This window comes from Hermetia illucens, chromosome 4 (assembly GCF_905115235.1).
Source record: "Hermetia illucens chromosome 4, iHerIll2.2.curated.20191125, whole genome shotgun sequence".
NCBI lineage: Eukaryota > Metazoa > Arthropoda > Insecta > Diptera > Stratiomyidae > Hermetia > Hermetia illucens.
In genome coordinates, this window is record NC_051852.1 from 155,442,214 (window position 1) to 155,456,014 (window position 13,801).

Consider the following 13,801-nt stretch of genomic DNA (forward strand, 5'->3'; position numbering starts at 1 on the left):
TCCACTCCCTTTTTCCCTTTGCATAACATGCATCGTGGACCTCCAGTGCAGTCTTTGATAAGGTGGACCTCATTTCAACACTTCCTCCAACTTCTCAACCTATCATGCTCACTAGTACATCATCATCATCATCGGTCAACAACCGCTATCCGCTCTAGACCTGCCTTAATAACTTCAGACATCCCGGTTTTGCGCCGAGGTCCAGCAATTCGATATCCCTAAAAGCTGTCTGGCGTCCTGGCCTACGCCATCGCTCCATCTCAAGAAGGGTCTGCTTCGTTTCCTTTTTCTACCATCGATATTACCCTTATGGACTTTACGGGCTGGATAACCTATTGAGCCGGATTTTATCCACAACCAGACGGTAATGGTATCGTCCATCCCCATGTAGGGGGTCAAAAATTCTTCGGAGGATTCTTCTCTTGAACGCGGTCAAAAATTCGCTCACTAGTATACGCTACCGCAAAGTGACCGAAATCTAGGCATCTGAAGCATCTCTTGAGAGATACTTGCTCGGCACACGAGCCAACCTATTCTTACCTTGCCCGCAATAATCAGTTTAATCCCTGATTCCACCGGCAACCTAATAATACCAGTCTATGTACCTCCATATGCCTTCTTATTTCGCTAAAGTTGAATTGTTCCCTTAAGGCAACACAGATATCCTCTCGTTTCTTCGTCTTTTCTGCTACTTTTTTTTTTGCGTAGCCTTCTTGTCTTTGAAAAGATAGGTCCCTGACGGCACAGCGTATTATTTCCGGTTGTCCTTCTTTGCCGTCTTTTTGGGTCCCTGGAAATTATTTGAATAAAGCCTCCTTCAGGCGCGTCTTTCTCTTTCCACTTTTCCCTAGTTCGCTTTGCAGTAACCTATCTGCGACCGTTTTGCGTCTACAGTGTTCTCAGCGCCAATCGCCTGGTATTCAGCGAGGTCCTTTTCATCCCGCTCGTCGACAGAACTTAGCAATCTCGCTTAGAATATGAATGGCCTTCTGGTACTGACTGTTGAGCAGGACACCAGCGGACCTTCGGTTTACATATTAAAGACCAAGCTCGCCATTGGGCACACAGCCTTCGGCGTATGCTGTTCCACCTTGGCTTGAGGTTCTACTACCACCTTCTCTAGCGCAGGGAGGACTATCCTTGGGCTATTGCTTTGGTCCATCCCCCCCCCCCTCCGCCAGATCTAAATGCCCCAACACGTGGCCAGGAGACAAGCAGATCCTTGTCAGTTGGATGAGCCTACTCCCAGCCCGGCCCTACACACTCATGGCCCATCAAAAGGTGGTTTCCAGCAGCCACCACGAGAAGGTCGTGTGAGGACTTGCCGAATTGTGCAACTTTAACCTGAAGTATAATCAGACCAGGCCGCCGATTTGATCTATTCAACATAAACTGCAAAATGGAGAGAAGTATGGGAAAATACGGTTAAGGTACCACGTATAGAAGAAAAGGAACCCAGCTAGAGTGAACTAACTCCGCTCCACGATGTAGTACTTAATGAAGGCCCCACCGCTCAGTAGGGGTTTCTAATATTAGCAAGTGTCGTATGCAGGCCAATGACCTTCTTATCATTCGCAGGACATGCGAGAAGCGGACACTACAATCATTATGCCCTGATTCCTACCTAGCATCCATTGGTATTAAAATTTGAACGCTGGCAGAGCTGAAAAGTCAAATGGTACAACCATAGAAGGATTATCTTTATACAATATCCTTTCAAAAGACAGAAGGAGATCCTTCCATATGCTATCAATGTAACCGGATTTAACATTTTTCTCATATTCTACTGTCATACGAATGTTACCCAGTGTGAGCCTGAAATTTCTCATAAAAGAATTATTGAAATCAAAGGGAGAGTACCACCTGCTATTTCAGGGAAAAGGTTACATGCTGAGGAACAGACAAGCAGCCAAAGGATATTCGTTTCTTTATAAACTTTTCCAACAATCAGTTAGACATCTGGAGTTTGTTAAACAAAAGGTTTTGCTTTCTCATTCTGTGAAGTTCTACGTGGAATGAATTATGTTGGAATCTTAAAGTTTTCTCTGCAGGTCCTGCTTTGTTTTCTGAAAGGCTTGTACCCCCAGTAATAATCTAATATAAAATGAAAAGATGTGCTTTGCCTATCTTTAGCGTAGCCTGCTGTTGACTGTTGAATTAAAATGAGTGAAAAATCTTTTGAAAGAATGTTTTTCAATGGAAAAGATAATAACGCCTTCGTAGAAGACAAAGCCCTATTATAATATGTCGGGATGGACAGAGGGAATTGAGTTATTCCTGGAGAAAAAGGATTGACTGAGGTGTTTAAGCTAATCTTGCTCCGTGGAGTACTGAGTACTATTGTCTAGTCATGGTATATGGTGACCACCCCTAGAAATTATTTGGAATCATCATTTCCATCGACTTACACATGGGGATAAGTTAAAAATTGAATCCTCATGGACGGGGACTACCAAAACTCCTGGAGAGGCGAGTTTGATTTATTTCACGTGCAACGAATTCATATCTGTAAAATGGCATCCATGAGCCAATTGAAAATATTAACACGCGAGTAAATGTAATTACTGTCCATCATTCCACGCTTTGTCTGATTCCATTAATTTATTTTTCGTCCCGGAATGCAAGGACATTCACAGCATTTTACACTCTTATCGACTGTTGGAATTTATTCACATACATACACTTGTCTATAAATCTGTTTGTTGGTATTCCTGCTGTACTGTGTTGCAGGAGTGCATAGTGAAACTGCAGGGGATATGACAGACATACCGGGCAGATTATATGGATGTGCTGTGTCTGCATCTACATCTCCTATTGTTAAAATGTGAAATTAGTTGGACATTGAAAGGTGGACATTTTATAGACTACAGGCCGACAGGAGTCACAATTTTATCAATGTTAAAATTTTTCAACTCTTTCTAGAAATCGATTTCCTGAAATTAATTTATTCGGGTGAAACGAGCAGACTTGATAGCGAGTCTGTGGTGAAAACTTGGAGTTGACTCTCGTTAACTAGGACAACAAGTCATCATCCGAAAAATTTCCGATGAAAAGGGGTGGCGCTCGATCGCACGATCCGAAAGGCAGTCTTCAATTGATCACTGTACGCATGCCCCTCAACCTTGTGTAAATAAAGCTTTTGTGAATTATAAACTTTATTTTTCCCTCTAAATTACGGTAAGGGTTGTTAGGCATCCAGGCGGCTAACCTCTCAACATCCATTGGACCTACGTGGGTATTTCGGGGCCTAGGCACCATATAGTGGCAACCTCCTTATTTTTTCATATTTTTTGGGTTGGGTGATTCTGAGAATAGTCCGTTAAAGAAATGATCACTTTCAACCCCCCGCACTCCCCACCCTTTCAACAATTTTCAAAACTAACATCGGCTTCGGAAAGTACGGAAAGACCTTTCATTTGACACCCCACATGACTATATATTATGAAAAAAAATGTACACCCCCCTTTTGCATGTACTGGGACCCCCCTTAAATTCGATGTAGAATTATGTAACTCACTGCATGCGTGAGCGTTCCCAGTTCCCACTTTTCTACTAAATTTTGGTGTCAATCGCTACAACCATCAACAGACAGACAACGAAGGAAGAAATTTGTCAAGCCCTATGATCCTCTGGGAATACAGTCGGTCCAGGAGCGAAATGTTCTACGGCTAAGGAAGGCCTATGGCGGCCCGCAAACTGCGTTCATCAATTTAACACTTGAAATGGCCAAAAGGACTATCACTAGCAGTAAAGTTCGGATTGGTGGGGTCGTCTGCCGACTACGAGAGCAAATAAATCTGGCTTTTGAAATTTGGGCACGTGGCGAAAAAATGTACTAGCGTTCACGATAGGTCCGACGGGAAATAAAGGCCACATTGCAAAAATCTGCTAAGAAAAAAAACAATTGCCTGTTCTGAAGTCAAATAAACGACATTAACAGCGCCCATATCAAAAGCAGCAGCACATGTCCGGTGTACAGGAAGGCGATCAACACTATGCGCAAATGAGGTTCCTACAGCTAAACCTGAACGATTGCCAAGCGGCCTGCTCTACCAGATGGTATTGGAAAACAAAATCGACGTTGCTATTATCTGCGAACAGTACAAAAGTCTAGACAGTGGAGTTTAATAATAATAATAATCGTTGGCTCAACAATCCATATTGGATCAGGGCCTTGAAGTGTGTTAGAGCATTTCATTAAAGACCGTAATGGTATCGTACAGTAACACTGAAGGAGGCGATGTGGTCAGCATTGCACTTGCCCGAGATTATTACCCTGATTTGACTCAGGTGTTCATTCACATCGGCGTCGACTGGTATCCGACGTCAAATCACGTGAAGTTTGGGTCGGAGATAAGAGCGGAAAAGCAACGATATGGATATGCGAAAATCGAGCCTTAGAAGGAACCACGGAAATTGTCGAGAGTGGCTTCACTAGAGCAAAAATAGGCGGAATATCTATTTACAGCTGCTATGCGGCTCCAAGCCATGCCCTTTCTCTTCTCAATCTTGTAGTTGCTAACACTGGATGCGCGAACACTTTCCGAAAGAGAGAAATGGGGTCCGTGATAGATGTCACTTTTGTTAGCGTTGTGTTAACTAAGGATCACCAGTGGAATGTCAGTGATGAATATACACATAGCAGCCACCAGGCCATCATTTTTAAAACCATGCATGGTACACGAATGAAATGGTCCCGGACGAGAGCTGAAAAGTAGGCAACCAATAAGTTTGACGAGGAGATTTTCAAAGAAGTTCTGCAGCAAAATACAACGCTTGAAGGAAGCGCAGAAAATAATGTGACGCCTCAATGCCAAAGTGTGCTGTATCCCAGAAGCGAGTTCTGAACTTTTGGTGGAACTCTGAAATCGGAGAATGCCACAAGGCCTGCCTCAAAGCCAGAAGGCGTAGTCAGCGAAATAAAAACCGATCTGGATACGAGCAGATACATGAAGAATACAAAAACGCTCGGAAGAAATTACATGTGGCCATGATGAAAAGTAAAAGCGAACATTTTAAGCAATTATGTAAGGAAGGTGACACGGATCCCTGAGGTGGCGTCTATAAGACAATAATATCGAAAGTCAAAGGCAAATGCTCCCCACCAATTCCTTGCCCTACTCTGCTTAATGGAATAGTAAGTACCCCTAACCTTCCCACTGTCGAGATAGACACCGCCGAAGTTCCCATGGTAAGTGAAAAGAAGGTCCTCGAAGCTGCAAAAAAAATAATTGGAAATAAAACACCTGGTTTGGATAGCATCCCCAATAAAGCTCTCAAGGCAGCAGTGAAAATAGCTTCAAATATGTTTGCCAAGGCGTTTACCAAATGCCTTAAAAAGGAGCATTTCCTACACAATGAAAGAAGCAGAAATTAATACTAGTCCTCAAAGCCAAACAAACCTTTGAATGAAGCTTCGTTCTACAGGCCGATATGCCTTCCAAATAATACTGGCAAACTATTCAAACGATTCGAACAAGCAATCTATAACCGATTACTTCCAATTGCCGAAAAGGATGGCGGTCTCTCCGAGAATCAGTTCGGTCTTCGAGAGGGAGGTCTACAACGGATGCGGTTGTTCTAGTAGCTAACATAGCTAAAACCGCAATGACGAGGATAAATGTGGTACAATGATCACACTCGATGTGAAGAACGCCTTCAATTCTGCTAGACGTGGCAAGATACTTGAGTCCCCAATCAACTTAGGCGTGGCGAAGTACCTGGTGCGTATTGTTGCCGACTTCCTAATCGTTAGGGTTCTGTGAAGCGAATCAGATGAAGGAATGAAATTATACCAAACGACATTCGGAGTTCCACAAGAATCTGTCCTAGGGCCACTCTTGTGGATTATTATGTATAACGGAGTACTGACGCTAAACCTTCCTACTGGTGTGACCTCCATTGGTTTCGCGGACGATATTATTGTGAGGGGTTATGCAGATGAAATAGTTAATGAGATTAAATCCTTGTTAGAGGATACTATTCTACAGCTCGCAGAGCATAAGACGGAAGTAGTACTTATTACCAAGCGGAGAAAGTGCACTTCCATGAAGATCAAAGTAGGAACACAAACAATTAATTCCAAGCCTGCGCTTAAGTACTTCGGCGTAATGATTGACCAGAGGTTAAACTTCAGATTGCATGTGGAGGGTGCAGCAACCAAGGCATATAACATCGGAGCGCTAATGCTACCAAATATAGGTGGCCCAAGGCCGAGCCGTCGACTTCCTATTTATTTCCTACTGTATGCATCCCCAGTATGGGAAGATGCACTGAAAAATATAGGAAATAAGAGAAAGATTGGAGCTGCGTATCGCATAAGTGTACTCCGAACATGTTGCGCTTACAGAACAATATCAAATGAAGCAGCTTGCGTGATAGCAGGAATCGTCCCGATTGAGTTTCTGGCGAAAGAAAGACAACGACTTTACGGTCGAGTGTATCCCCCGGAGAATCTCCTGCCCGTCGACGCCAGTTCGCACGAACTGAAACTGTCGCGGAATGGCAAGAGAAGTGGGGCGAGTCAGAAAAAGGCCGCTAGACTCACAAAATCAAATGGGATATCCGGAAATGGATCGAGCGACCCCACGGCGAAGTAGGTTTCGACCTAACTCAATTCTTGAGCGATCATGGGGCTATCGAGCATATCTGTCTCGATTTGGGCGTGATGATTCGCTATATTGCCCAAAGTGCCCAAATATTGCAGAGGACGCAGAACACGTCTTTTTTCATTGTCCCAGATTCGAAGCCCAAAGGGTTACATTAGAAGCTTCAATCGGGGAGCACTTTACACCCGAAAATATAATGGAACTTATGGTGAAAGCAAAGGGGATATGGTTTTAGTGGATAAGAGTGTCACATAACCTGCGGTAGCTTTTGAAGTTTCCCACCTTCCATTGGCGGATTTTAATAAGGTTTTGTTTTACACAAAACCTTAAAAAAGTGGGTCCGGTAGAATAGCTTCTGAGAACGAAACCTGTTTTCGAGGCTCATGTTTTAACACTTCACTCCCCAATGTCTCATCCAGTATACAAGATGCAACCAGTTTGCAAAAGTACTAATTCAGCACTTTTATTTGATACACTACATGACCATATTCTGTGAAAAAAATCAGTGAGGAGCCTCAGCAGAACGTGGCGCACTTGCTATATGTAAAAGGATCAACAAACTACATACTATCAGCAAATTTCATGACAATAGATTCAGCCGTTTCCGAGCAAATCATAGAGAATAATGGACGGACAAGAAGGTGGTTAAACCGAAACGTCCCTTCCTAGAGCAACAATAACAAAAACGCAGAGAATGTGCCCAAGAGAGAACAGTGAGCGTCGAAAGATGTAGTTACACCAACAGTATCCGAGTGTAAGAGGCTAGGCGGGCCAGAGCAGGAGAAGCTCAACAATAATGAGATCTTCGCCAATATCCAACGCCCTAAAATGTGCAGAAAAAAGAATGCCACGGAGCAGAGGTAATCCTTCATTATGCTTCAAGCAAAAATTATTGGGTTGACGGAATTTATCAGACGAACGACAAAGCGCCGGCCCTCGACGAGCTCTTGAACTGGCTTTTGAGTTGAGAGCAAACATATTTATTGAGTTATTGAAGATTGCTTGTAGGATAGGATCTTTCCTGAGACAAGGAAATGACAAAAGCTAGTTTTGTTACTCAACCTGGTACCCTCCTGGTGAACTATCTTCCTACAGACGTATATGTCTATTAGATACTATGGGAGCGAAAAATGTAGAACAGAGTAGTTCTGACTGTAGAGACTCTGAGAAGCTTATTAAACCAGCAATTTGCCTTCCGTACGGCGATGCGCGGAAGGGGTGACACTAGCAAGTGCTGCGCAGTAACTTCCCTCGATGCGAGAAATGCATTGAACATGGCCAGTTAAAAACATACAAGAAGGTCTTTGGCGGTGATCGGTGTTCCTAGTTACTTAACTACGGTTGTCGGCAGCTATTTAACAGGTAGCAAATTCTCGTATGACCCAGAGAATACATTGTCTCCACAGGTATTCCACAGGGCGCACTGTGGAACATCGTGTATAATGATGTCCTTAACATCCCTGTTGCCAGCGAGGTCACAATAATGGATTACGTTAGTGACATAGCGGTAATTATTGTTGCAAAACATCTCGCACATGTGTAGTTCTCCTAATCCGAAGCGATCACTGCCATAAATAGAAGCAGCTTAAAATTGTAGGTCTTGCACTCGCAGTAGGCAAAACAGAGGCGGAGCTTATCACCAAGCTCGCATCAAAATGGGGAGCATATCACTACTTCACAACCAGCAAGTGATGATAGATCATCATCATCATCAATGGCCAACAACCGGTATCCGCTCTAGGACGACCTTAGTAAGGAACCACAGACATTCCGGTTTTACGCCGAGGTCCACCAATTCGATATCCCGAAAAGCTATCTGGCTTCCAGACCTACGCCATCGCTCCATCTCAGGCAGAGTTTGCCAAGTTTTCATTTTCTACTATAGATATTGACCTTATAGACTTTCCGGACAAAATCTTCCTCACCCATACGAATGAGGTGACCCGCCCACCGCAAACTGTTGAGCCATATTTTATTCACAACCAAACGGTCGTGGTATCGCTCATAGATTTCATCGTTATAGAGGCTGTGGAATCGTCCATTCTCATGCAGCATTCTTCTCTTGAACGCGGCCCAAAAGTTTTTCTTGCTAAAACCTAGATCTCCGAGGAATACATAAGAACTGGGAAGATCATTGTCTTGTATAGTAAGAACTTTGACCCTATAGTAAGGCATTTCGAGCGAAACAGTTTTCGTGAGCTGAAATAGGCTCTGTTGGCAGCCAAGAACCGTGCGCGGATTTCATCGTCATAGCTGTTATTGGCTGTGATTGTCAACCCTGGATCGGAAAAACTTTCAACAGTCTCAAAGTTGTAGTCTCCTGTCTTCATTGCTTTCGTTTGACCAGCAAGATAGTGGGGAATATCTTATAGATGGTAATCAGCAAAGTGATACCTTTATAATTGCTGCAATGTGTGATATCTTCCTTTTTATGAGTGGGATAGATAATGCCTCACTGCCAGTCGTCAGGCATTGATTCGCTGTCCTACACCTTGAGCATCAGTTGATGAACCACTTGGTGTAGTTGGTGGCCTCCATATTTAAACAATTCACCTGTAATTCCATCAGCTCCTGGTGACTTATGACTTTTAAGCCGATGAATTGCACGGACTGTTTCTCCTATACTTGGCAGTATTTGTCCGTTGTCTTCAGTTGGCGGGACCTCCAACTCGCCGACAGGTGGCGGCGTTCAATCAGCACGTGGTCAATTTGGTTGAAAGTGCACCCGTCTGGAGAGGCCCAACCTACTCCGAGCATATGATTTACTGGATGACCGCTATAATATATGGTGTAGCGACTCTTCTCCAGAAAACTGCAGCGCATCTCCTGCAACGCTCTTACATCAGCCCTATATTGGGACAGGGTGTCAACTAGCTGCTTGGTAGCTCCATCTTTGTACAGGGAGCACATGTTTCATGTGAAAATGCGCAAATCATGATTCCGTTGTCGTTGCGAGGTTCGTCGTTGTATTATCCGTCCAGTCCGAGGCTCCTCTTTGCGGCTTCATAACAAGTTGTTTCCCGTGTAGGGTTGTCAGCCATACCCAAGCTTCAACCTGGAGGACCAGTTGGTACAATTTGTCCCGTTTTTAGGCGCAGGAGACTCGCCTTCATCTTCTCCGTCTGCAGCTTTTCGTTAAGAAAGAGCTCCCAGCAGTCACCAGGTAGAGCTGTTGATGTTGGTTCAGGAGGCATTACCCAGGTTTTATGCTCCATCGTGGGTACCAATCCACGTTTCGCCCTGGACCTATACTACCCTTTGACCACCACAATCATACAGATCTTTAACCAGGAGAAGCCTGTGACTCAACCACTAAGGGTGAAAATATTCCATCTGGCGTCGGTAAGGCACTACGGCTTCCGAAGTAGCAAGTTCACCGACGACGAGTTGATACATGTCAAACACTTTGTTACCTGTTGTATGAGCAAACGCTTCCTTGGATTCTTTGCAGATTTCAAATGCGCATTTTGTTACCTAAACTGGTCGTCTGTATTGTCAAAACTCTGTGGGTGCGATTGCCACGAATCAGTTCTTTGGAGGAGCTACTTCCATGGTAAATAGTCATTACTCCAGGAAATCAATTAGTAAGTGTGAGTGAATATGGAAGACGGCTACCCAAAGAGATCTATCAGCGAGCCCATTTATATGGAAGCTGATGGATAACTTTTAGGTGAGCTTAGTTCAGTGATTGAATACGTTGTTTACGCGGATTATCTCCTCATTCTTGTCAAGGAGAAGACCCGACTTAAGCTCTAGCAGCGAGGTACTGAGTATATGCACATCGTTAATGCCTGGTATCTTAAGTGGCACGCAGAGCGGTATGTGACTGGTGGAAAGGCTTCATTGGGGTTTTCGGCACCGAGCTGATTCCAGTCAATCCATTAGGGAGCGTCGTCCCCACGCACTCGTGGAGGGCGATCAATCCCCATTCCACAAGAAACTTATCTGAAGTGACTCTTGCCACTAGACCTTTCCGGAAATCTGGTACCCGCGAACCGGGATAGGTTCTTGAGGGTATACTACGGAAGAATATACGGCAAAAGTGCTCTGGGACGGTTATTTACAATTGACCTCCTTGTGTGAGCTTCATGGTGCTTGCACGGGTCGGGACTCTGATTCTGATCGCCCAATCAATCTGTATCCGAAGAAACCCCCAGGATATGTGCAATGTAATTTTGGTTACCAATTTATTCAAATGTCTTTCAATAAGAAGCCATTTTCAATAAAGTGTTTTTAAAGCAGCTCAGACATTACCCTAATCACAATTTTTACTTTCTTTTACAGATTTGCCATGGACTTGAAGGCAGGCACGTTCCTAGTAGCGCCGTCTGTTAAAAACTCAAGTTGCTCGCATCCGAGATATACTACAACAGTTTTGATATCAAATATTGGACCTGTTGAAATCATTGAAGCATTAATCATTCTGCTACTGACACTAGGCGTAATTGGTGCAAATGCTCTCGTCATTTTTGTGATAAACAACCGTCGATATACGCCCTTCATTCATCAACAGGTAAATTACGTTTTTTTGTTATATTCAGGAAGCGTACCATTTTTTTTTTATATATTTTGCTTTTTTTTTTTTCAAAATTATTACACCTGAAAAAGGACCTTTTTCCAATTATTCTTTTTTACGATTGTTTTCAATGCTCCTTCATTCAAATTCAATTCAGTCCACTCTAATTTGTTCATCCATTCTATTGACTACGCATGAAATCAGATTCTAATTCATTCCAATTAATTCTTACATTTGACCTTAAAATTAACAAGGAAACGCTAAACCCTATATTTTCATTACCAATTTTTGCAGCCGCGCTACCTTCTGACATCGCTGGCTCTAAACGATCTCGCCATAGGACTTTTATTAACACCATTCGGTTTATTACCGGCCTTGCTTCACTGCTGGCCATACGGTGAGATATTTTGCCAAATTCAGGTAAATTTACCACTTAATTACATTTACCAGGCTTTCCCGGGCATCCCTCAATTACCCCAGCTTTATTACTTCCCAACCTTGAAAAGTGCTTACATACCTAGCCGCCACCCACCCCCCACTAAGCCTAAAAGGGATTCTCAATCTCTAAGGAGTATTTTCCAGGAAGTCACGAAAACTAGAATTACTTTCCTACTTGGACTTCGCTACCCTCATATTGAAGCACATTTACATCGATTGACCCCTGCCATTTTTCGAATCATTACTTTAGTGGAAGCACTCAAACAGTGAGTGCACTCAGAAAAGGACGATTTGTCTGGAAAACTTTTATTTGGGTTGTTTTCTGCTAAAATAGGATACTTAAGCTGAGCCCATTCCAGTTCGATGTTAAGGGCAAGGGTCTCATTTGGAATATCAAAGGCAGCCCTCATCCTTTTTCATGTAAAGACAACCTCTCATCCGCGAAGCCTTCAAAATAATCTTCTGACACAAGGTGTTCACCTTCATAGATTGGGTCAATTATGAAGTGAGTGGTGCGGCATCCCCTATTTTTCCCTTACTCCTTGCGTTCCCGTATTACACACAATCCAACACACTTTCCTCAAAACCTTCCACCTCGTCCCGGGAATAAGCCGCAACATGCAAAAGTGTCAGCTATCATGTTGTATGACACGTTGAATGAATGAATAATTAAATTACAGGCGCTGTTACGTGGGGCTCTCTCGCAGCAGAGTGCCGTCATATTAGTATGCATGGCGGTGGATCGTTATATGAGCGCACTACATCCCCGCAGGTATCACCTCCATTCTAGCAAAAAGGTAAGTTTTTGTGCGTGAGACAATATTTTCTTTTTTCGTTACTTTGTCTTTCAGGGTATGCAGCTGCAAGGGAGGGGATGAGAGGCCATTATGATGGATCGTCAAGTTACAACCAACTAGGAAAGAATGTCCTCCACTAATCCCTGTTCCCTTCAATTAGAGGGAAAGGATTCAATGCATCCAATTATAAATTAATCATTGTGAGGGAGAGTAACTTTGCGTTTTCGCATTAACCATTTGCAAGGAACTTCATCAAAGTTTAACTTTGTAAGTCCCAGCTCCCTCGGAAACGCATCTCCATTTCTCAATTTACAGCGAAATAGTTCACTTGCAGCCGCTCTAATCATGCACAAATTATTTTCAAATTAGTGATTTCATTGATATGAGGAGAAATGGATTTTCCAACATTTTCAATATTCCAAAACGGTTAAGCTGTAGTTTCCATAGAACCGCGCTAGCGAATGAAATTAATTAAAAAAAAAGTACGTGTCCCTTTAAAGCTATTTGGCATTATTGCAAAAAACTATTTTTTCAAAAAGTTCCATTTAGAAACGTAAATGTATCTTTCTCTCCTATTCGTCAGTTTAGATAGTTTATGTAGCTCGTGCTTCAGCGTCGCTATCATTACACGTATAGAAGGGAATTAATGAATTTATTGAGGACTTCTGCTAAAACCTACCCCCAAAGCCTTCCATGATACCCCAATAACAATGGTGAGAGGTCTTAAAAGCACACACAAAACCTAGTTAGTTTAGCTTGGTGGGGGCACCTGTAACTTCTAGCATTCAAGCCTTTTGCTAGGCCCGTTCTTCTGTCCTGAACTATGCCTATGGCATTCGTAGCCTTGTATATATCTGAGGACATCTTCCAAAAAATGCACAGGTTCTTCTTTGAAAAGACCTTTCTGTGTTATCTTCGCTTGCGGTCTGGAAGAGGTCCACACATGAAGATATGAAGTGCAGGGCCCTCTTCTCCTCTTCCCGAGATTAGCTACATATAGCCGAGACAGGCGGTCAAAGGCTAGTATAGGCCCTAGGACGAAACGTGGATTGATACCCACGATGGAGCATAAAACCTGGAAAATGCCTGTTGAACCAACACCAACAGCTCTACTACCAAGCCCTATTTCCACCTCCACGTGGTGACCTCTAGGAGGTCTTTCTTAACGAAAAGCTGCAGGCGGAGAAGGATGAAGGCGAATCTCCCTCACCTAAAAACGAGACAAATTGTACCAACTGGGTCATGGAAGGTGCGCTCTCTGTACCGAGATGAAGCTGCCAAGCAGCTAGCCGATACCTTGTCCCAATATAGGGCTGATGTAACAGCGGCAGGAGATGCGTTAGACAGGGACCGATTTTCAGGAGAACAACCACTACACCGTATATTATAGCGGCCAACCAGTAAACCATGTGCTCGGAGTACGTTTCTTAGTCAGCCAGAAA

General features: G+C 43.4%; 1 protein-coding gene across 4 annotated transcripts in view; it reads left to right on the forward strand.

Annotated features, from left to right (window-relative positions):
- LOC119654875 (trace amine-associated receptor 8c) overlaps window positions 1-13,801 on the forward strand; it is a 160,491-nt gene that overhangs the window by 134,135 nt on the left and 12,555 nt on the right. For all 4 annotated transcript variants that reach the window (XM_038060476.1, XM_038060472.1, XM_038060473.1 and 1 more), the window contains 3 exons: window positions 10,893-11,121; window positions 11,419-11,544; window positions 12,243-12,359. In XM_038060476.1, the coding sequence (XP_037916404.1) occupies window positions 10,900-11,121; window positions 11,419-11,544; window positions 12,243-12,359 (465 nt within the window). In that variant the 5' untranslated portion in view covers window positions 10,893-10,899. The remainder of the gene's footprint in view (window positions 1-10,892; window positions 11,122-11,418; window positions 11,545-12,242; window positions 12,360-13,801) is intronic.